The following is a 25,609-nucleotide window of genomic DNA, read 5'->3' as shown; positions in this document are numbered from 1 at the left end:
AATTTGAGCATAATTTTACGTTATTGAGCATAAAACAATAACCAACTTAGAGTTGCACTTCAAGAGCACAGATAGATATAGATACAGACAAAATTATTTGAATAAAATTTACGAATTCGAAATATTTACGAATTTGAGCATAAAACAATAACCAACTTAGAGTTGCACTTCAAGAGCACAGATAGATATAGATACAGACAAAATTATTTGAATAAAATTTACGAATTCGAAATATTTACGAATTTGAGCATAAAACAATAACCAACTTAGAGTTGCACTTCAAGAGCACAGATAGATATAGATACATACAAAATTATTTGAATAAAATTTACGAATTCGAAATATTTACGAATTTGAGCATAAAACAATAACCAACTTAGAGTTGCACTTCAAGAGCACAGATAGATATAGATACAGACAAAAATATTTGAATAAAATTTACGAATTCGAAATATTTACGAATTTGAGCATAATTTTACGTTATTGAGCATAAAACAATAACCAACTTAGAGTTGCACTTCAAGAGCACAGATAGATATAGATACAGACAAAATTATTTGAATAAAATTTACGAATTCAAAATATTTACGAATTTGAGCATAAAACAATAACCAACTTAGAGTTGCACTTCAAGAGCACAGATAGATATAGATACAGACAAAAATATTTGAATAAAATTTACGAATTCGAAATATTTACGAATTTGAGCATAAAACAATAACCAACTTAGAGTTGCACTTCAAGAGCACAGATAGATATAGATACAGACAAAATTATTTGAATAAAATTTACGAATTCGAAATATTTACGAATTTGAGCATAAAACAATAACCAACTTAGAGTTGCACTTCAAGAGCACAGATAGATATAGATACAGACAAAATTATTTGAATAAAATTTACCAACTTGAAGAATTTTACGAATTGAGCATTAAACAGTAACCAACTTAGAGTTGCACTTCAAGAGCACAGATAGATATAGATACAGACAAAATTATTTGAATAAAATTTACGAATTCGAAATATTTACGAATTTGAGCATAAAACAATAACCAACTTAGAGTTGCACTTCAAGAGCACAGATAGATATAGATACAGACAAAAATATTTGAATAAAATTTACGAATTCGAAATATTTACGAATTTGAGCATAATTTTACGTTATTGAGCATAAAACAATAACCAACTTAGAGTTGCACTTCAAGAGCACAGATAGATATAGATACAGACAAAATTATTTGAATAAAATTTACGAATTCGAAATATTTACGAATTTGAGCATAAAACAATAACCAACTTAGAGTTGCACTTCAAGAGCACAGATAGATATAGATACAGACAAAATTATTTGAATAAAATTTACGAATTCGAAATATTTACGAATTTGAGCATAAAACAATAACCAACTTAGAGTTGCACTTCAAGAGCACAGATAGATATAGATACATACAAAATTATTTGAATAAAATTTACGAATTCGAAATATTTACGAATTTGAGCATAAAACAATAACCAACTTAGAGTTGCACTTCAAGAGCACAGATAGATATAGATACAGACAAAAATATTTGAATAAAATTTACGAATTCGAAATATTTACGAATTTGAGCATAATTTTACGTTATTGAGCATAAAACAATAACCAACTTAGAGTTGCACTTCAAGAGCACAGATAGATATAGATACAGACAAAATTATTTGAATAAAATTTACGAATTCAAAATATTTACGAATTTGAGCATAAAACAATAACCAACTTAGAGTTGCACTTCAAGAGCACAGATAGATATAGATACAGACAAAATTATTTGAATTAAATTTACCAACTTGAAGAATTTTACGAATTGAGCATTAAACAGTAACCAACTTAGAGTTGCACTTCAAGAGCACAGATAGATATAGATACAGACAAAATTATTTGAATAAAATTTACGAATTCGAAATATTTACGAATTTGAGCATAAAACAATAACCAACTTAGAGTTGCACTTCAAGAGCACAGATAGATATAGATACATACAAAATTATTTGAATAAAATTTACGAATTCGAAATATTTACGAATTTGAGCATAAAACAATAACCAACTTAGAGTTGCACTTCAAGAGCACAGATAGATATAGATACATACAAAATTATTTGAATAAAATTTACGAATTCGAAATATTTACGAATTTGAGCATAATTTTACGTTATTGAGCATAAAACAATAACCAACTTAGAGTTGCACTTCAAGAGCACAGATAGATATAGATACAGACAAAATTATTTGAATAAAATTTACGAATTCGAAATATTTACGAATTTGAGCATAAAACAATAACCAACTTAGAGTTGCACTTCAAGAGCACAGATAGATATAGATACAGACAAAATTATTTGAATAAAATTTACGAATTCGAAATATTTACGAATTTGAGCATAATTTTACGTTATTGAGCATAAAACAATAACCAACTTAGAGTTGCACTTCAAGAGCACAGATAGATATAGATACATACAAAATTATTTGAATAAAATTTACGAATTCGAAATATTTACGAATTTGAGCATAAAACAATAACCAACTTAGAGTTGCACTTCAAGAGCACAGATAGATATAGATACAGACAAAATTATTTGAATAAAATTTACGAATTCGAAATATTTACGAATTTGAGCATAATTTTACGTTATTGAGCATAAAACAATAACCAACTTAGAGTTGCACTTCAAGAGCACAGATAGATATAGATACAGACAAAATTATTTGAATAAAATTTACGAATTCGAAATATTTACGAATTTGAGCATAAAACAATAACCAACTTAGAGTTGCACTTCAAGAGCACAGATAGATATAGATACAGACAAAAATATTTGAATAAAATTTACGAATTCGAAATATTTACGAATTTGAGCATAATTTTACGTTATTGAGCATAAAACAATAACCAACTTAGAGTTGCACTTCAAGAGCACAGATAGATATAGATACAGACAAAAATATTTGAATAAAATTTACGAATTCGAAATATTTACGAATTTGAGCATAATTTTACGTTATTGAGCATAAAACAATAACCAACTTAGAGTTGCACTTCAAGAGCACAGATAGATATAGATACAGACAAAAATATTTGAATAAAATTTACGAATTCGAAATATTTACGAATTTGAGCATAATTTTACGTTATTGAGCATAAAACAATAACCAACTTAGAGTTGCACTTCAAGAGCACAGATAGATATAGATACAGACAAAATTATTTGAATTAAATTTACGAATTCGAAATATTTACGAATTTGAGCATAATTTTACGTTATTGAGCATAAAACAATAACCAACTTAGAGTTGCACTTCAAGAGCACAGATAGATATAGATACAGACAAAATTATTTGAATAAAATTTACGAATTCGAAATATTTACGAATTTGAGCATAAAACAATAACCAACTTAGAGTTGCACTTCAAGAGCACAGATAGATATAGATACAGACAAAATTATTTGAATAAAATTTACGAATTCGAAATATTTACGAATTTGAGCATAATTTTACGTTATTGAGCATAAAACAATAACCAACTTAGAGTTGCACTTCAAGAGCACAGATAGATATAGATACAGACAAAATTATTTGAATAAAATTTACGAATTCGAAATATTTACGAATTTGAGCATAAAACAATAACCAACTTAGAGTTGCACTTCAAGAGCACAGATAGATATAGATACAGACAAAAATATTTGAATAAAATTTACGAATTCGAAATATTTACGAATTTGAGCATAATTTTACGTTATTGAGCATAAAACAATAACCAACTTAGAGTTGCACTTCAAGAGCACAGATAGATATAGATACAGACAAAATTATTTGAATAAAATTTACCAACTTGAAGAATTTTACGAATTGAGCATTAAACAGTAACCAACTAAGAAAGCTATCTATAGAGAGTTGCACTTTACGAGCACAAATATATATATATAATCACCTAGGTGCAATTTTTATGAGCTCAACTTGTTTCAAGAGTCTTTTATGAATTCCAACGTCTTTTAGTAACTAAAAGCCTTTTAAGTTTTTATAAAAACATTTTTCTAAACTTGCTTTCCTTTAATAGTTTAAATTTATCAATCACATCTTAAAAGCAATAACGAAAAACTTACTAGTTCTTAGTCACATGTCACTGAAAGTGAAGTCAGCACTTTAGTGTAATAATCCCCCCCCCCGAGCTCAGGGGGATCTTTGAACATAATTATCCCACTAGACTGAACGATTTACGAATCATGAATTTACTAATGTATACATTTAACTCTTAACTACTTAGTGAGCTGCTCCCTTAGGAGGCATACGTTAAAATTAAATATAGAAATACTATCCTCGGTAGAATTTGTCTGAATTTGTTCTCTCTTATGGATATTTTTCACGAGAAACCAAGAATCTATGGACTTTTTAAAAGATATTTTCAACATTTTTCTACACTCGCTTTCTTTTAAGAGTTTAATTTTATCAATCACATCTTAAAAGCAATGAAGAAAAACTTAAAGATTTTACTAAAGTCACTCTCACTTATAAGTCTTTCTTAAGAGAACTTAAGTCTGAACATTTTAAAAAAATATTTTCAACATTTTTCAGAGCCAATTTTCTCTTAAGAGTTTAACCTTAAAATTATATTTTAAAAGCATTGATAAGCTTATTAGTTCTTAATCACACTTCACAAACAGTGGTATCGGCACTTACGGTTCATAGCCCACTCCCCTCTTCCCCCATAAATGCTCAGATAGGCCTTTTGAGCTTAATTAGAATGAATCCTTGTATTATCTGAAAATTAAAATGCACTTATTTTGTGACTAATTAAAATCTATCAATGCTTAACTAATTACACTGATTACTTAAAAATAAAAAATACTTGATGAAGTAAATGTAAGATGCCAATTAGTTCTATATATTAAAAAACAGTTTGAAGTACCAAGGACAGTGAAAACGAAACCTGATTATTTGAATTGTTTATGCAGAAACTTATCAATCATATATATATTATTTTGTCATTTTATTTTTATACTTTTACTATTTATTTATGATTATTATTATACCATTAATTTTTTATTTTATCTGTGTTCGATTTATTATTTTAATTACTTTATAATATTAAAAAAAAACAGTTCGAAGTACGAAGGACAGATAAAACTTACACAGTTATACACGTACTTTGTATGAAAAACACCTCCATATGTAGTTATTTAGTTTTTGATAGTAGCGAGCGCCATATTAAAAAAAGAAAATGAAACGTGGATGAAAAATCAGAGAAAAATAGGCTAAAAACAGATGGCACCAAACGGGGTATGAAAGTAGTTTTCCTTAAAAGCTGTAATTGCCTTTGGAAATCAACAGATTGGCAACGATCGAATTTTTATAGACAAAAAGCGTTGTCAAACTTGACTATTTAGTTTTGCTTATCTATTTTCACGGTTGAGCGCGGCAACACCGAGGAGAACGCAATACTGCCCAAAAAAATTGTGAATTTTTAAAATAACCGAAAGAAAAATCTTTCAAAATCCTAGTTTTGAGGCAGGAATAGAAAGATGGGTTCACGAAGAAAAAACTATTTATATTCCGACGCCTTGGTACTTAGTAAATCGGTAAACAAATCTTTGAAAAAACGTAAGTTGGTTTAAAGGTGTGTTTTTCTTCTTCTTTCCCCACACTGACCAAAACATAAAAAAAAAGTTATAAGGGCCGGCTGCCCATTAAAAAACAATATAAATTCATATAGATAGTACTTTGAGTGATTATATCATCTGGTACATAGGAAATCTCTACGTAACTACACTGATTCATAGATCAGTGACTGAAGAAGAAGCGCTTAGGGTATAGGTCCACAAACTGGCAACTACAATCCCCCTACCCCTAGGGGCGTTTGAGAGCCAGTCCTGCGATGTAAGTCCCTCACAAAATTTCTTTTTGGATCTACTTCTAAAACTTTTCTTACAAATTAAAAAGAACTAACCACACTTAGGTTCATAGTAGACGCCATTGGCATAAAAGGCAAACGATAAGTGGGCAGCGTCAATCGCAACGGAAATTGGTCCATGCTTCCAAATAGCAACTTTCAACGCATCGGAGTCACCACTTGTGACATTAACATAACCCTTGATTGGTGCGACCATATTTACATTATCCAAATGACAATAGCCATCCTACAAAAGGTAAGAATTAATTATAACTACACAACGGATTAAAATGAGCAGAGTGGTTACTATCCCCTAAGAACCATTCAAGGACCACTCCCCCTCTTCAACATTTAGATTGACATTTTGGTTGTGCTCACCAATTTTACAAGACAAATTGACCTTAATCCTATTGAATGGTCTTATTAGGCCTTTTCTGGCGAAACATTGTTAATCAGCAATTGTGCTTTAGCGACCAAAAAAGATTTTGTTGATAAACACTAACGCGCCAAACCGTCATTATACCCGTATGTTAAAAACCCTAGCTACGCCTTTAGACAAGTCAGCTCAAACACTAAAGTAAAAACATCTAATACTTAGAAGGGACAATAGTCATCCAATAAAACAGTAAAACTTCTATGCTAATTATAAGGCAACCATTGGTAAATTAAATACATATAGGACGGTTAGTACCCCTCCTGTGAAATATTTTGCCTATAATAATGATTGGCGGTCTTTACATGAGGACTCCCTCTAGATATTTTTCTTGAAGTTTGAATATACCAGTGGGTTTTACTTGGCTAGCATTGGGTATCAGTTTTAGTGCGCAAAATTCAACTGATAGAATGGTTCAAAAGTTTGAACTCATTTTGTAGTTTCTAACTATTACTCAGGTGACTAATTTCTATTTATCCATACTTCTGCAATCTCGCCACAGTGTATCTTCTGGCAAGATTATGGGAATACATATATCCTAGGAACATACTCAGAATGGAACTTCAATCCCGGGAATATCTAGCTCCGTTTGAACAACAACTACTACAATCCACAACTCAGTGCAGCATCAGGCCACCTGAGGCCATCACAGCTACAGACACTCCTCCTCCACTCTCTTTAAGATACAACCCACATAATAATCCAATTAATTGGATTTGTAATACTAAGCTATGATTCTTATTTATCTTTTATTTTATTTTTTTAGTTTCCTTGATGCTTTAACATAGCAGAGTCAATAGATTGCATGAAGGCCTTCACCACAGGACAGGCTAAAATACAAAATAATGTTGTATACTACAAAAAATAGCACACTTTTCTTACAAAAGGCTTTATTCTTAATCCTCGAAGTAAACATGCTTTAATAGTCAGGTTTTGATATTTCCCTTTCAATCTGCACTTAGCCATGAACTGGCCTGCTCTCAAATATTTTTCTAACTACTGTGTTGGATAGTGCTGAGGTATTTAGTTGTTGGGCCGTCACTAAAGCGGCACTCAGATTCTGGATTCAGTCTCGGATCAAGGCATTAAGTTCAACACTGTTGAGCATACGACTAACCATATTCAAAAGTTCGGTCGATCAGATTCAAGATATAAAGGACTTGAGACTTGATTGACGCTGGGGTTAAGCTCAGCGTCTGAACGCCGCTCAAAAAGATCTTATTAATTGCTTTTGTTTTTCAAAATTCAAACTTATTTCCCTAAACCCATGATTGGGGTAACTGAGCCCTTTACCAGCAACGAGTGTGCTATACGCAGCCAAGGCAATTTAAGGCACCCTTTCAAAAGACAAAAAAATATGGAAGAAAAGAGGAAATAGAAGAAAATATGAAATAAATTCTTACAGCTCCTAAATAGGGTCCATACGATTCATCAGTCGGGATTCCCTTGTGCTTGATCATCCACTGGTAAGCTCGGAAGTCTTCCCCACCATCGCAGCCATTATTTCCAAAGCCCCAACTGCAGTCAACTAAGGCCTGTGTAACAAAGAAATTAATTATAATAATTACTAAAAAAGATATTAATTGTTACGAATCTTTTGAAAGACAAGCTTAAGACTGTGGGATTGTTGCCAGGAAATTAAATATAATATGGTCAAAAACTTACATGTCAGTTACTATCCAATTCTTTTGTATTCACATTTGTAGGAGTAGGCATGGTCACAGCACGAGGAGCTAGGATGAACACTGCTCTCTTGTGAAACTCAGTGTCCTCTCCTCTTAGAAAACTCTGCAAAAGTGGTTGTAAAGCTTAGTTCTGACAAAAGAATGCAAATCTGAATAAGGAAATTCTTAGAGAAAACCGCAAAAATCAAACTAAATTCAAGCAGGAGAGGGGCCTCAGGCGGCCGAAAAATTTGCATAACTTTAAGTAAAACTACATTTAAGCCCCAGGGGTGGTCTTGATTCCAGATTTGACTCCTTTGGACGCTTTGGCGAAAGGTTTCCTGCAGTGTTCAAGTTTCAACATAAGGTCGTCCAAATACTTTTACAACATCCATAATGCGCACTCCACAATGTTTATAACTCCTTCTATGAACTCTTAGCTTAATTACAAGAAGAAGCTGATGAACTAAACAATGTCTCATTCGATCAGCTCAAATAACTTGAGAGAAGAATTTTATCTTTCTCCGGATGATCGTGCACATTCAGTTGACTTACCTTCGAAAGAAAAATAAGGCAATTATTTAAGTTTAAAATGCTACGGCTCTAAAATTTGAAAATTTACCCTCAGTTTTCCTTTGTTACTGGCCAACTCTTATTACATTTAAGGAATCCGTTAAACTACGTTTAATTCTTTTCCGAACGCTACTAAATACTTCATGGAAGTTAGCGGGAAAACTTTGAGACCAGCTTTATTTACACTTTTCAGCTGCCTTTCAGCAAGATAAGTTACATCACCATCTACACAGGGCTGTGAAGATCAACATTCCAAGGAGGAGGTTAGAGTATTCAACTTTTTACACTTCGAACCAGCACTAACAACCTTCCATGAGTCCAGTTGGGAAAACATACCGTTACAGAATAGTGACTAATTTGTTATCCCCCCTCCCTCTAAGGGAACAAGAAAAAGAGAAGAAAAATAAATCCTAAAATAATGTTTTCAAGCCATTTTTTCCCCAGTTTTCATCCATACATATAATTGGTTTCCGGTTTTCTTCTGCACCGGATTTAGCCGGTAATTATTCGACTGATAAGTCGAATTTACGCTTTTTTCCGAGGAGCTAATTATTCTGTAGAGGTGATGGGGCTCAACACTTTATCCATACGATTATTTGGTTTAACCCCCCCCCCAAAAAAAAAAAAATTCTCAACTCATAAGAAAGTAGGAAAAATGCATGTAAACAAGTTTTCGATACGTTTTATAGATTTTTTTTTGTAAAACCCCCTCGAAAAAAACCCACCCCCGAACCAAGATCCTAGATACACCCTTGGTATGGTTCACTCAAATTCTTAGGCTCAGAAACAACGATCCTAACCTACCACAAATTCAGTTGAAAAATTCAGTTGAAAAATCAGTTGAATCAACAAAAGAAAAATCAACAAAAATTGAAGTTGAAAAAGTTGAAAAAAAATCAATAAAAAAAAATCAACAAAAAGTTGAAGAAAAATCAACAAAATCGGTTGAAAAATATACCTGTTGGGAAACAGCGACCAATTTTCCTGTTTTGACAAAGAGTGCTCCTTCAATTGCACCCGCAGTACCAAAACTCCAGCATGAGCCACAAACACTTTGATCTAGAATTACCGTTACATTTATATTGCTTATTATAATTCTACAACACTGATATTAATTACACTAATATTGACATTTTTATGAATTTGAGAATATTCTAAAAGAGGAGGAGAAAGACAGAGGGGTAGTAAATTAATAAAGAAAATTAAAAAAGAAATTTAAAAGAAATTAAATTAAAAAGAAAATTAATCAAGCTATAAAGACAAATCTGTTGAGATAATTCGCAGATAGATAATAACGACCTGTCTTGCCTATAAGAAAACTTAAATCGTGGTTTACGCCTGCTGAAGTCTTTTAGCTGGTAGTCTAGGTGGAAGTTTTAATAGGGTGGGATTATAAGGGAGCGGGGAGACACCCAATCCTTAAAAAATAAATTTTATTGTATTTTCAGCACTTCTCATTCAAATTACAATTTTTTTATTATTATTATCTCTCCTCCTGGGGGAAAAGTGCCTCGGATAGCTATTCAGAATAAAAAGAAACCAACTGCATGGTGCGAGTACGCTGGCCAGTGTGTGAATAAATGAATGTAAAATAAATAAATAAATGAATGAATAACTGTGTGAATAAACGAATGTTTCAAATAAATGCAATATAAATGTAAAAGTTTTTTCAGGTGGAAGTAAGGAGCAGCATTAGAACCTAAAACGAACAGAAATTATTACGTATATAACGGGGTTCGTCTCCTCCACAATACTTCACTCTTTACGCTAAAGTATTTTTAGTAATTTAAACTATTTATTCTACGGCCTTTGTGATTCAGGGGTCATTCTTAAAGAATTGGGACCAAATTGGAGCTTTGATGTGAAGAGCGAGGTATTGACGAGGGATAGAACCCCCTCATATACGTAATAAAAATATACAAATATAGAATTTCATTACGTAAATTAATTCGTAAATTACGTATATTTATTACTAATAAAAACGTTCGTAAAAAAATAAAAAGTTCAAAGTTGCCTTTTTAAGTAGCCAAAAATTGGAGTGCAACTAGGCCTCCTCCCCCATCGTTTTTTTTTTCAAAAACGTCCGATCAAAACTATGAGAAAGCCATTAGGCAAAAAAAAAAATAATATTCAAATTTCGTTTTATTTATTTATGTGTGGTGAGCAAAAATCAAAACATGCACTAATCAAAAAACGTTCAGAAATTAAATAAAAAAACAAGTTTTTTAACGGTAAGTAAGGAACAGCATTAAAACTTAAACGAACAGAAATTATTCCGTAGATGAAAGGGGTTCTCCCTTTCTCATGCCTTGCTCTTTACACTAAAGTTTTTTTATTGTTTTAGAAAGAGTCAAATTTTAGCGTAAAGAGCATGGCGTTGAGGAGGGAACAACCCTTTTCATACACGGAATAATTTCTGTGTTTTAAGTTTTGATGTCGCTCCTTACTTGCAGTTGAAAAACTCGTTTTTGTATTTAATAGTATATATAAGTAGTATGTACTATATCTTTATAGTATATATTATAACAATTTTAATATTATATACATATAACTGATGGCTTGGGGAACCGACGGTCAACAAAATTCATGCAAAACCTCATGGAGTAATGTTGGATCAGAGAAAAACTTACGTTACAGCGTCCCCGACAGACAACATGTCAAGGCAACCTTGAAAAGCGGGCGAGTCGAGACAACAACAACATTGATGAAAGTGATGAAGAGAACTTTAACAGTTGCGACTTGTAATGTATGCTCCTTAAAGGGTGATGTGACGCAGGCTCTTACAGCCAAAGATTTCTGCCGACATAACTTAGACATCATGTGCCTTACTGAAGTAAGACTCAATGACCATGGTAAAACCACGATTAATGACCTAGAAATGGCTGACATATGCCTTTTTATAATTTTAGCTCAAGCAACAGTTATGGACGTCATGGTGTTGAATTCATCCTCAGTGAGAAGACCAAATCGTCAGTGCTAGAGTGGTATCCAGTCTCCGCTTGAATAGCGAAGACCCTGCTGCATAGAGTCCCTTTAAAGTCACTGTAACAGAAGCGTATGCACCAACACGAGACTCTCCTCACCACTTGAAATACCAATTTTATTGACGATTTACTGGCAGTCCTTAGCAATTTCCTCGTCGCAATCAGCTTGTGATTGGGTATTTTTCAATGCACCTGAGTATGGAAGTATTGAACCATACGGACGCGAAAAACGATGCATGAAAAGTATGAGACTGATATTCCATGAGGTTTCAGAGGAATTTAGTTGACCATCGGTTCCCAAGTCGTCAGATACCCTGGTGCATCAGCACTCTGAAATTCAGTTAGGCCGTTTAAGAGAATTTCACTTTGAGGTGCACCAAGGATTTCCCTCACAGACGTTAGAGACAGAAGCAAATTTCTTGAGCCCATTCGTCATAGCCCACTGCTTCAAAATATGGGAATAAACCTTGCCATATAAACCCTTCTAAGTACGTGAGAGCCTTTGATTAACCTTCTATAATCGAGTTCTCAAACATAATAGGGCAGTCATATTGTTATTTGTAATGAAAATATTTAAAATAGTTTTGACGTTAAAGAGGCGTTTACAGTATACAATTTCATAATTATACCAGTAATATGATAACTTTCATACCGTTTTGTATAATACAAAATGTAATTCAATTTCATTTTCTTATCGAGAATAATCATTGAACAAAAAAAACTAAATTAATTAATAAACAAACAATATTAACAATATCACTACCTCTCACTGGAGTTACTGCTCCTCTAAGTCTCCAATCAAATGCTTTTGGTACGTCTCTTAGCTCCTTTTTAGTGTATTTGAAAGGGAGTCCTCCATTATAGCCACCGCTTGATTTTTGCTTTCCTCGCAAAACTTTCAACTCAGCTTGAGTTCTATCAGCCAGGTGATTAACACCAAGTCTGAATGACAAATTGGCTCTGTTTTTTGAATGAATGTACCTAAAACAAGACAAAACTCAACAAGAGTAAAAAACAGTTTTACATCAGCGGAATACCTGTACATGAGGTGGGGTTAAGGGGGGGGGGGGTAAGAGTGCTCTATACAACCTTTAATAAAAATTAGACTTAAAAAAGAACACTTTTCATTCGATAAAAACTCGCATCTCTCCAATCTTTTCGACTTATGTTTTCCTCTTTTTCCTCTTTTCGTATAAACAACTGCGAAGGTTCCCAACAAAAGGAGACTCCCAGAGAAGTAGCTAAAGAATCTGTCAGTCCAAAATTAAGTTAAAGTGAAAACTTTAACCAATATACAAAAGATAGTAAATGTCATTTTTGCAACGCTAGAACAAAGTATGAATAAGATATATGTCTTGCTACTTCTTAGGACGAACATGAAGCAAAGCGAACACGTTCCTAAGCTCTACTTAGCAATATGTTTATCTTAGAAAGGCATCTTTATTTTACTAAGTGTCTTTAGTAGCTTACTTATTTTTGTACAAAATAAGCTACGATTTGAAGCAATTTGATCATAATAAACAAAAAATAAATCCCGGACCATAGAAAAAAAAAAATAAAGACACAGAAACGCTTAAAATTACATAGACCTAGTTTTGCAATAATTATATATTAAATTTTTTTAAACCTTTTCCGAATATACTTATTTTCGATAAATGTTTACAAAATCGGCTAGCTGAGAAAAAGACTCCCAAACACAGCCCTATCCAACTAAACTTAATTTAGTTGAAAATAAATTTCAAAGAAAGGAAAGAGATTAGCTGAAAAGACGAATTGAAATTGAAATAAACCAAATACATTCAAAATTGCTATTTCCCTAGTAGGAATAGCTCTGTGCACGGTTTGTTGATTAAATCACAAGGGGCTCTGACTTTGGGAGTCCCTGATGCTTTTACACTAGTTTTGTTGTGCATTTTGGCTTGCTTTGACTGTTATTGTGCTTGATGCAAATTTTTCCAGATTTTGCAACTATCAAATTGCCTGAGAGTGCTTATCAACCCCATTTTTATTTTACCCTGCTTTGAAACTTAGTACTGTGCCCTCTTTTGATTTATTTTGCTTTCTTAATTTATTATTGACTGGGGGTTTTCCATGCTTTTAGCCTATTTGTTTGATTCATTTGATAATTTACTTCTTTTTGTGATTTGATTTTGTAGTTTTACCTGTTTATTTTTAACCTATTGGGTTTTTCTATGTGATGACTGACAGAACTAGTAGTCCTCTCACCAATGACCCAAACGACTCTAGTGTTAGGATTTTGGCTTTAGGTGTTAGAAGTCCAAATGAGACCAGTAGGTTGTTGACATTAGGTTGTAGAGCAGTTATTGCAAAAAAAAAAAAAAAAAAAAAAAAAAAAAAAAAAAAAAAAAAAAAAAAAAAAAAAAAAAAAAAAAAAAACTGTTTGAACACCTCCAAAATCATGAGTGCAGGGACCCTTATGGTTCAATGTTAGAAAGGCTTGGACCAGATGGCTCCATCATCATAATTGCTGCAAACGAATCAGTAGCTACTGACATGCTTTCTATTTCAGGTATAGCAGTAAATGGCTGTAAGGAAAAGCTTGTGCTTGGTCCTAGCTCCAACCCCGCTTTAATCAGAAACAGAAAAGGCATTGTATTTATCCCATCTGAGGATGTTACCCATTTGGGTGATCTTGGTAAGGAGGTCCAAGTTGACAATAGAACACAATAAGTGATTTTTGCCTTTAAAAACCCAAGCCCATCAGTTATCTCTTTGGTTTGTACCTTCAATCAGGATGTTCAGTTCCCTCTGAAAATCTCTGTTTGGGGTGCAAAGTATGCAGTTAAGTAGTTTAGCCCCCGGGCAATACAGTACTTCAATTGCCAAGGTTTTTGCCACATGGCTTCAAATTGCCACAGAGGCAGAAGACGCCTACTATGTATGTAGTGGACAACACACCCCTGATGAATGTCCACAGTCCAAAACATAAAAGAAGATCAGGTACTCAAGTCCCCTAACTGCACTAGCAACCATGCTGCTAACGCCAGAGAGTGCCCAATATTCATGGAGAAGAAAGTGCTTGTAACGTATTATTTCGCTAATAATGTCCCCATGAGGACTACTGCTGAGGTCTTGAAGAAAGGACCTCCAACACAAACAAAACATGTCCCCATGGTCCATAACGACTCCTACCCTCCTCTGACACCTAAACACCTTCCAGTTTAGGACCTGAACAAGAAGTATATGCCCATGTTTGAAGGTGTTGCAAGGCAGATCTCTGATCTGACCCAGATAATAACATCACTTTTCCAACTTGTATCAAAGATACTGCCAGTTGGTTTTGAAAATGCAGTCCTTAGCATGACCAACATTGCCGAAAACCTAAACAAAGTTGAAGCCCTACAACCAGTAATGTCCATCCACACACCAGAAGCCCTAGTAAAGTTGAAAGAAAACGTAAAGGAAATAAGGCTATACCTTGCCCGGAAGGTAGTGGTAATAAACTACAGATACCCAGGTTAGCCCCCTCACACACTAATGACTAGCTCCCTTTCAGTGCTCCAATTGAATATCCAGCGATTCGACCAAACCAAAAGAAAAGAAATTCTAAATATTTTAGTCAGACATATACCTGATATTTTTCTACTTCAAGAGACTTTTTCAAAACAGGAGAATTCTGTCCACGATTTCAAAGGGTACAATATTGCCCGTTGAGACAAAGTCCACAAAATATGTGGTGGCTTACTGTCGCTTATGAAAAATGACCTAGCTTTTAAAATACATGAACCCGGTCCACAGGGGGAAATGGAGGTTGGCATAATTGAAATAAAACTACTTGGAAGTGCCAAGTGTATTAGTATTGATAACTGTTATGCTCCAAAGACAAAAAAAATTCTCCCTGAAACACTTCAAACTGATTTTGAAGGCATGTGGCCCTGTGAAAATAATTAGTGGTGACTTTAAACTACACCACAGAACATGGGACATTGTATCACCAGAAGATTCAATTGCAATCCCTCTGACCAATTACATCCTGGAACCCAAAAAAATGTCATCCCTCGTCACCCCCAAAGACCTAAATACACGTCTGAACCCACAGACAGGCAAGTACTCAACCGTTAACCTTTATTTCATATCAACATATATTGTAAATAGTGCCAAAATCTAGTAAACCTGTGACTTCGACTCTGACAATGAGATTCTACCATTGACACTAGTGATTAACTCAGTAAGGTCAAGGTACCAGCCAGTGAAATTATGGAAATTCCAAGACAAATTCTGGAACTCTTAGAAACACAACTTACACCAAAAGGCTTTAGAAATTAAGACAAGTGATGAGTCAGTGGATTCATTACCTAATAAGATTACTTCAGCTATCATAACTTCTTCAGAAAGAATATTTGGTTACAAACAACCTCATCCCAAGATACAAAATTCTACTCCTGGATGGAACAGAAAATGCCAGAAAGCCTACCCAGAGAAGAAAAAGGCAAAAAATAATTTCTCTAGATACCCCTCAATTGAGAATCCAATAGTTTTTAAGCAAAAGACAACAGAATTCAAAAAGACACTAAAGGCCGAGATTCAAGATGGATGGAGAAGGCTCACTGCAGGCAAATTTGGCCACAGCACTCCTGTTCGACAGCTATGGAGAAACTTCCTGGATTTTTGAGGTGGTAAAAGAAGGAAACCTATCCCTGCAGAAATAGAGATAGGAAGGACTGCAGAATCTTTAACCAATGGGACACTTAGTCTCTTCTGAGATAAGCTGCTGAATGTAGATAGACCACTGCAGTACACACCCCATCAACTCAGTCTCAAAAATAGTACTGTTTCTTTTCCCATTTCAGCTTCAGGGAGTTAAGGACACCATTTCGAAGCTCCAGCCTCACGCAACCGGCCCTGATGGAATTCACAATTTGATGTTGAAAAATTTTCCAGATGCATTTGTTGAGCTACTGACATAGTTATTCAACAAATCTGTTATAGAGTCATCAATACCATCTGAGTGGAACAAGGCAACAGTGATCCCACTTCTCAAGGCAGGAAAAGACCTTAAGCTGGTTGATTAATATCGCCCCATATCACTCACCTCTTGTGTTGTAAAAATAATTGAGAGGATAATGATAAAACAAAGAATTTTAACCCCTTTATCAGACCACATCCAAATTGAACAGCTTGGTTTTCTCCCTGGAAGGAACTTTTATATATGGATTTCAGCATTTGATAGAATTGGTATAAGGCACCTAATTAGAAAGCTATCTGTATTGGGTTTACCAGACCGACTGCTAAATTGGATCCACCAATTCTTGATCGATAGGAAGTTCAAGCCTCCCTGGGGGGCTCCTTCTCGGAGTTTAAGAGAAAATCTTATGGCATTGGACTCCCTCAAGGGGCTGTTCTAAGTCCACTTCTCTTCTCAATTATTGTCATGATGTACGCCTGGAAAATATCCTTGGAGCAGAGCTGTTTCTGTATGCTGATGATATTGCTGTTTCAGCTGTGGGGAGAGACCCTTTATGCTTACAGTCGGTCTCCCAAAAGGCTCTAGATATGCTATCAATTTGGACAAAAAGTAATAGTATGGTTTTCTCAAGCCATAAATCAGTTGGTGTGTTTTTCCACAAAATGCATAACCTCGCTGCTTTCAAACCGCTAATGAAACTAAATGGACAAGCGATTGTAGTTGCAGAACATGCACACTCTCTGGGAGTTGTATTTGATTAAAAAAATTACATGGCAATCCCATCTGGATGAGCTGATTGACATTCTAAAACAAAGACTAAACTTCCTTAAAACTCTCGTCCTTGGAAGAAGAGGAGGAAATGCTAAGAAATGTCTCCCGAAGAAACTTGACACTACCCTTCATGTAATCCTATGAAGAGCCATTGGTTGCCTAAAATCAACTCCTATTGTAGCTATGTACTGTGAAGTTGGGATCCAGTCTCGTCACTCCAGAAGAAAATATCTCCTTGCAAAATATTTTGCAAAAAAGATAAGACTCAAGAACCACATTATCTACAAAGGACTTGTTAGCCACCACAACACTGATGTCCGATTTAAAACTAACAGAGATGCCCTCTTTCCAGAGATTCCTTTGCCTACCTGACCTGGAAAAATTCATGAAGAATGGCAGACTGACTGTTATTTTGGATGATGATTCTCTTAGCACCTACAAAGGAATTGAGGAATAGATTATTTCTAAGGTCAGTATTGCAAAATGGAGGGCCTTCCCCAAGCGCTGATGAAAATTATATTCCTGGGAAAGTTGGCAGAACATCAGGACAACATCCAAGTTTACAAAAATAGCTCATAGACAGAAAAAATGCAGCTGTGCAGTAGTTATACCCTCCCACAGCCTGTCTCTTTCCAACCGTTCCCCCCCCCAACCTGACAGTTTTCCCTGCAGAGCTTACGGCATTTAACTTTTCTTTTCAAGCCATTTCAAGTCAAACAGGTGTGAAACATTAGAAGCATATTGTCTGCACTGATTCACTGTCAGCTCTGGATTACCTTTCACACCAGCAACATCAAGCAAGAAATGTTGCCATTGACATTGAAAATTTGGTTACACAACTAACAAGAAAGGGCATATCAGTTTTATTTATATGGGTTCCAGCACACTGCGGTATAACAGGAAATGATATATTTGGTTTATTTACCTTAATTGTGTTTTAATTGCAGTATGATAAATCACAGCTGAATTACTCAGCTGAAATACAGCTGGATTCCCGTTTTTTAACGCAGGCATTTGCTGCAGCTGAATAGCCTGATATGTGACACATAATCTGGTTCAGTAAATACTGATGTGATACCCAAGCAATCTAGTGATTACAGAAGGCACAGAATAATCAAGTGATACGAACGCATATGACCTATTGGTCTAACGCGTCAAACCCCAAACAACAACAACAACAGTTCGTGGTCATGTTTACAATGTGATGCCTTGTCAATTTCAGCCCTCATACTTATCATAGCTTCTACGAAAACTTTACGTTCTAATCCTTCTGAAAAATATAATCTCCACAGTATTAGCCTATTTTTGCTGATAGAAATGCTGCCCTCTTTGGAATGAAATAGTGACTAGCTCATAGAAACTGACACGCGGTATTTCCCTATATTTTTGTAGAATTTTGAAAAACTAGCGCTTCACTAAAACGCAAAACTCATCGCCAAAACAGGCTGCTCTGTTAGGAGCAGAAAATTCTTTAAGTGATAGATTTTAGCATACAATTTAAATCCTTAACACGTTTTAAAAACTCAAACACGTTCAGTTTTTAGTAAGGTGTTAATTTTCCAGAATTCTAAAATTGTAGTGAGATATTATGTGTCAGTTTTCTTAAGGTAGTTTCTTAAGTTCCGTTACGAAGCAATAATTTTTCTTCGTTTTAAGTTTCAACCTTGCTTTTTATTTCCATCAGAAAAACTTCGTTGTTTTTAAGTTAATAAGTATGATAATTGGCAGAAAAGATTAGTTTGAATTTATTTTAATAAAAGAAAAATTAAGAGAGAGCTCTTAAGCTATGATTGAGCAAAGTAAACATTTTGATATATCTCCATGGGCTGCTAAATTGACAAAATAATTCAATAGAGCGGCCTTCTGAAGTAGATGGGGAGAAGGGCAATGGGTAAGAGTCCACCAGAAGACTCTCGTGCTCCGAAAAAAAAAACTAGAACAAGAGCTAAGAGCTCATATGGCACTTGTGCCGAGGACGGAAGAGACAACCGCCAAGAGCTTATATGGCATGAGCTCAAGCAAAATTCTAAGAGTCAATAGATTGATTTAAAAGGAAATTCAGAGGCTTAATGCCGGTCGGGATTTAAAATAAGAGCTCTGAGACACGAGGTACTTCTAAATATCAAATTTCATTAAGATCCGATCACCCACTCGTAAATTAAAAATACCTCATTTTTTTCTAATTTTTCCTCTACCTTCAGCCCCCCAGATGGTCGAATCGGGGAAAACGACTTTATCAAGTCACTTTGTGCAGGTCCATACCTACCAATTTTCATCCGTCTTAGCAAGTCTAGAAGCACCAAACTCACCAAAGCACTGGACCCCCTAGCTCCCCCAAAGAGAGCGGATCCAGTCCGGTTACGTCCATCAAGTATCGACGACATTTACTTATTCTACCCACCAAGTTTCATCCCGATCGCTCCACTCTAAGCGTTTTCCAAGATTTCCAGTTTCCCCCTCTAACTCTCCCCAATGTCACCTGAGACAATGTCTCTGAGACATGATTTCCGTCTCTACATTATATCTCATTAAGATCCAGTCACCCGTTTCAAAGTTAAAAATACCTCAATTTTCCTATTTTTTGCGAATTAACACTCCCCCCAGCCCCCCAAAGACAGCAGATTCATCTGGTTATGTCAATCCCGTATCTAGGACTTGTGCTTATTCTTCCCACCAGGTTTCATCCCGATCTCTCCACTCTGAGCGTTTTCCAAGATTTCCTGTTTCCCCTCCAACTCGCCCAATATCACCGGATACGGTGGGGATTTAAAATGAGAGCTCTAAGACACGAGGTCCTTCGAAACATCAAATTTCATTAAGATCCAATCACCCATCCGTAAATTGAAAATCCCTCATTTTTTCAATTTTTCTTCTCCCTCCAGCCCCCCAGATGGTCGAATCGGTGAAACGACTGTTATAAAGTTAATTTGTGCAGGTCCCTGACACGCCTACCAATTTTCATCGTCCTAGCACGACCAGAAGCACCGAACTCACCAAAGCACTGGAAATCCCCCCCTACTCCCCCAAATAGTGGATCCGTTCCAATTATGTCAATCACGTATCTAGAGCTTGTGCTTATTATTCCCATCAAGTTTTCCACTATAAGCGTTTTTCAAGATTTCCGGTTTCCAAGATTTCTGCTTCCCCCCTCCAACCCCCTACGTCCCCGGATCCGATTCAAAATGAAAATAGAGCATCTGAGACATAAGATCTTTCTATATATCATGTTTCATTAAGATCTGATTACCCATTCGTAAGATGAAGATACCTCAATTTTTACGTTTTCCGAGATTTCCGGCTTACCCTCCAACTCCCTTCAATGTCAAAGTATCTGGTCGGTATTTAAAGTAAGAGCTTTGATGCACAAGATCCTTCTAAATATTATTCTTCATTAAGAACTGATCCCCTGTTCGTTAATTACAAATACCTCATTTTTTCTAAGTTTTCCGAACTACCCCCCCCCCCCCAATTCCCCCAAAGAGAGTGGATCCTGTCCGGTTATGTCAGTCACGTATCTTGGACTTGTGCTTATTCTTCCCATCAAGTTTCATCCTGATCTCTCCACTCTAAGCCTTTTCCAAGATTCCGGTCTCCTCTCCCAACTCCCCCCAATGACGCTGGATCTGGTCGGTATTTAAAATAAGAGATCTGAGTTACGAGTTCCTTCTAAATATGAAATTTCATTAAGATCCAATCCCCCGTTCATAAGTTAAAAATACTTCATTTTTTCTAATTTTTCCGAACTAACCGTCCCTCCACTCTCCCTCAGATGGTCGAATCGGGGAAACGACTATTTCTAATTTAATCTGGTATGGTCCCTGATGCGCCTGCCAAATTTCATCGTCCTAGCTTATCTGGAAGTGCCCAAACTAGCAAAACCGGGACAGACAGACCGACAGAATTTACGATCGCTAGATCTCACTTGGTAAGTACCAAGTGCCATAAAAACAGAATAAAACTTAGTGGTCTACTAGCTGCATCCTATTCTGCTTTCTCCAAAAACAAATACACATAAACTCAAAACGCGCTATTTTGAAATACTTATGATGAAAATTGTTGCCACCTCTATCTTGTTTTTTTTTTTTTTTTTTTTTTTTTTTTTTTTTTTTTTTTTTTTTTTTTTTTTTTTTTTTTGCTCGACAATCTATCAGGTATCCATTGTTGGTCATTAATTTTATGGTTTTCGGTTTTTTCTTCTTTTCTTTGAGGGGGGGTGGAGGGAGGGGGACCATAAAGTGTATAAGATAACTAATTACTTGAATCTATGCAAATACCATAATTAGGCTATTACAACATGAGGCTTTCATTAATTTTTTTGTACTCTTTCCGCATTCTTTTGTATAGCATTGTTAAGAGAGGAAGTCACAAAAACACAAGAACTAAGCAAACTCTCGTTTTGAAGCATACAAATTTTCGGTTTTTTCGGAAAATTTCGATTTTCAGCATTTCCTTAGTCCAGAAAAAAAAATTCCAATTTACAACTACCAGCTTACAATTATAATAGCAAATTACACATTATAATCTAATTAAAAATTACAATTAGCAAAATAAGATATTTTTCATTATCACCTAAGCCTCCTTGCAACATGACAGACCTTCTCAGGTTTCAGGAGAAGTTTGACTCTTTCGCTTAACTCTACATTTTAAGACAATAAAAAACTTTAGCGTAAAGAGCGGGGCGTTGAGAAGGAAAAGCCCCTTTCATGTACGGAGTAATTTCTGTTCGTTTTAAGTTTTAATGTCGCTCCTTACTTTCATTTAAAAAACTTGTTTTTATTTATTTAATTTCTGAACGTTTTTGAATCAATGCATGTTTTGATTTTGGTTCTCCGCAGAGGAATAATTAAAACGAAATTTGTATATTTATTTTTTTTTAGCTAAATGGCTTTCTCATAATTTTGATCGAATGATTTTGAGAAAAAAAGAGCGGGGAGGAAGCCTAGTTGCCCTCCGATTTTCGGTTAATTAAAAAGGCAACTAGAACTTTTGATTTTTTACGAATCTTTTTATAAGTAAAAGATATACGTAACTTATAATTTAGCTTACGTAAATAACTTTTGTATCCTCATGTTTTTATTACATATATGAGGGGGTTCGCCCCCTCGTCAGTACCTCGCTCTTTACACTAAAGCTTAAATTTTGTCCCAATTCATTAAGAATGACCCCTGAATCACAAAAGCTGCAGAATAAATAGTTGAAATTACTAAAAATACTTTAGCGTAAAGAGCGAGGTATTAGGAGGAGGTGAGCCCCTCATATGGGTAATAATTTCTGTTCGTTATAAGTTTTAATGCTGCTGCTTACTTCCAGCTGAAAAAAAACTTTTTCATATTTATTTTTTCATTGTTTTTTTTTAAGTAGTGCTAGTAAATCCTGCGCTCCCTTCAGAGATATTTTCTTCCCCGATGACAAATTCCTCGATGGAAAGTTCCCCCAGCATATCCCCCTCTTCTCAACCCCTGCCTCCAACCAAAAAATCCTCCTGAAAACGCCTGTACACTTCCCAATAACCATTACTATATGTAAGCACTGGTCAAAGTTTTGAACTTGTAACCCCTCCCACGGGAACTGTGGGGAGTAAGTCGTCACCAAAGACATAGTTATAAGGTTTTTCGACTACGCTGAATAAAATAGCTATCTCAGAATTTTGATTCCTTGACTTTAGGAAAATAAATAGCGTGGGAGGGGGCCTAGGTGCCCTCCAATTTTTTTGGTCACTTAAAAAGGGCACAAGAACTTTTCATTTACGTTAGAATGAGCCCTCTCGCAACATTCTAGGACAACTGGGTGGATGCGATCACCCCTGGAAAAAAAAAACAAAAAACAACAACAAATAAACACGCATCTGTGATCTGTCTTCTGGCAAAAAATATAAAATTCCACCTTTTTGTAGATAGGAGCTTGAAACTTCTACAGTAGGGTTCTCTGATACTCTGATTCTGATGGTGTGATTTTCGTTAAGATTCTATGACTTTTAGGGGGTGTTTCTCCCTATTTTCTAAAATAACGCAAATTTTCTCAGGCTCGTAACTTTTGATGGGTAAGACTAAACTTGATGAAACTTATATATTTAAAATCAGCATTAAAATGCGATTCTTTTGATGTAGCTATTAGTGCCAAAATTCCGTTTTTTAGAGTTTTGGTTACTATTGAGCCGGGTCGCTCCTTACTACAATTCGTTACCACGAACTGTTTGATTACAGGCTTATAACGGGCCTGGGAACCTCCCTCTCGCGTAAGTTTCCCCTTCCCATACTCCCCCTGGATAATTTTGGATGTTCATTAGAAGGGAATTTGAAAGTTCATTAGGGTATTGGACGTCACGATATTTTTGACACCATTTAGATGGAAAGTCTTAAAAAAATTAAGGTCGTAAACGAACTTTCCCAAATTTTATTGCCACGAAAGTGAGGCAAATAATTTTTGAAATTGGGCAGCGCATTGATACACCAATATAGATAATTGACACAAAATTAATAAAATAATTTTCATATTTTAAGGAGATTTGAATCAATTTTGAAAACCAGAAAAAGAATCAAACACAACAGTCCTACATGCGAAGCCATATCAGAACTCACCTCAGGTTGTGTCTGAAGACATTTTTTCGGCTTTCTTGCTCAGTTTCATTATGGTAGTTTCGCTTATGATGGCGTTTGAACTGATCAAAATTATCTTCAACATGTTTATCGTGGTAATAAATAAACTCTTTCATTGGGTTGAAGGTATACACATGGTCTAGTCCAGGACCAGGAAATTCGTGACATGAAGTTGCAACTGAAAGGGAAAAAACAACAATAAAAAATATTTATTTCAAATCTTGGACAAAAAATGAATTGGTATACACCCTATAAAACAAGCAAAAGAAAAACCAATAAAATAGAGCAACACATTGGAAGCTAAGCGGGTTGTATGAAGTTTATAATGCTCAGGTTTAGTCATATTGGCACGGAAACAAGGGGGAGGGGCTTTACATCCCACAGAGCCCCTCCCAGAATTTAAAAAAATTACCCATTATTTTCTATGTTTCCGTTCCATTCATTTATTTTTGACACATTTCTAAGTTGTGTGCCTACCAACGAAATGCCACACCCCCACTCCCCCCAATAATTAATATAGGTATGTGTCGGTAGCCATCTGTACGTTATTTTCTTCGGGCGTTCCTCATAGTATGTTGAAAAGTCCAGACCAGAACATAATTTGCACTCTACTGAAAAAACAAAAAACAAAACAACAACAACAACAAGCAAATGAATGTGAATTTTCAGTTTAATACACATTTACCGATATTTCTTCCTTAAAGTCTTAATAATTTTTTATTTATTTAAGTTAAAAAAGTGAAAAAATTTCAAGTGTATTTTGTTGTCAGTACGGTGCAAATTAATGTTCTGGTCTTGAGAAGGTAAGGGGGTTGTCAGCCCTACTCCTTTTAACTTCTGCTCATTTTGAAGGGACTCGGCTATTTATTGTAACTTCTTTTTGTTTTGGGTTTCGTTCATTTACTGATGGTAATGTGTGGTAGTTTTACGCATGGAAAATTATTAGACTTTATTTCTGCTTATTTTTGGTTTAAAAGAGCTCTTTACTTTTCTCAGTTTTCTTTACTTTTTCAGTTTTTCTATAAGAATCCATAGCTTCGCTTACTATTTGTAGGTTGGAGAAACTTTTTCAACAATTTTTAACAGCACACGCCAGTTTAAGGTTTTTATGTCCTATGCCCTGGGGGCATATAGGGTTTTTACGGACTTGGTGGTCATATTAACTTCAGATGGGGTTCATCTGATTTAAAATTTAAAGTAATAGTGTCCTTTTTAAGAATCAAAGTGATTTGAGAGCAAACATCCCCCCTCCTCTTCCACACACCCATCATTTCCCAAAAACAAACAGCCAAAATAAAGTTTTGAGACTTCAATTTTCAGCATTGTTGAAAGGTTTAGTAACAATGCGTTTGGGGATGTCACCCCCCCCCCCCCTGAGGCCTCAGGTAAGGTAGGCACTTCGTTCATTGTTTACATATAGTATATGTTATTGAGAAAAGGCATGCATGTTTGATTTCTACTTTCGAAAAATACAAAGGGAATTAAGGCGAGTCTTTAAGGGAATGTTGAGGGGAGTGCTGAACTAAATCAAAACAAGCTATGTATATATAGTTTTTCAAAAGTGCGTAATTCAGGAATGACTGAGCATATTAATTTGGAACTTTCAGGAAATGATAAGGGAGATAATCAATTGATCAAAAAGGCAATATTTGCATGCTACTACTACTACTACTACCACTGCTTCTACTGCTACCACAACTACTACTACTACTTCTACCACTACTATCATT

General features: G+C 35.0%; 1 protein-coding gene across 1 annotated transcript in view; it reads right to left on the bottom strand.

Moving 5' to 3' along the window:
* LOC136031797 (digestive cysteine proteinase 2-like) overlaps nucleotides 1-25,609 on the bottom strand; it is a 72,419-nt gene that overhangs the window by 8,577 nt on the left and 38,233 nt on the right. The window contains exons 7-11 of the mRNA XM_065711594.1: nucleotides 23,862-24,057; nucleotides 12,349-12,566; nucleotides 9,560-9,660; nucleotides 7,768-7,899; nucleotides 5,989-6,178 (exon numbers count right to left, since the gene is read on the bottom strand). Coding sequence (XP_065567666.1) covers nucleotides 5,989-6,178; nucleotides 7,768-7,899; nucleotides 9,560-9,660; nucleotides 12,349-12,566; nucleotides 23,862-24,057 — 837 coding nt within the window. The remainder of the gene's footprint in view (nucleotides 1-5,988; nucleotides 6,179-7,767; nucleotides 7,900-9,559; nucleotides 9,661-12,348; nucleotides 12,567-23,861; nucleotides 24,058-25,609) is intronic.

The sequence above is a fragment of the Artemia franciscana genome, chromosome 10, assembly GCF_032884065.1.
Source record: "Artemia franciscana chromosome 10, ASM3288406v1, whole genome shotgun sequence".
Lineage (NCBI taxonomy): Eukaryota > Metazoa > Arthropoda > Branchiopoda > Anostraca > Artemiidae > Artemia > Artemia franciscana.
This window is presented reverse-complemented; position numbering and strand designations above follow the sequence as displayed.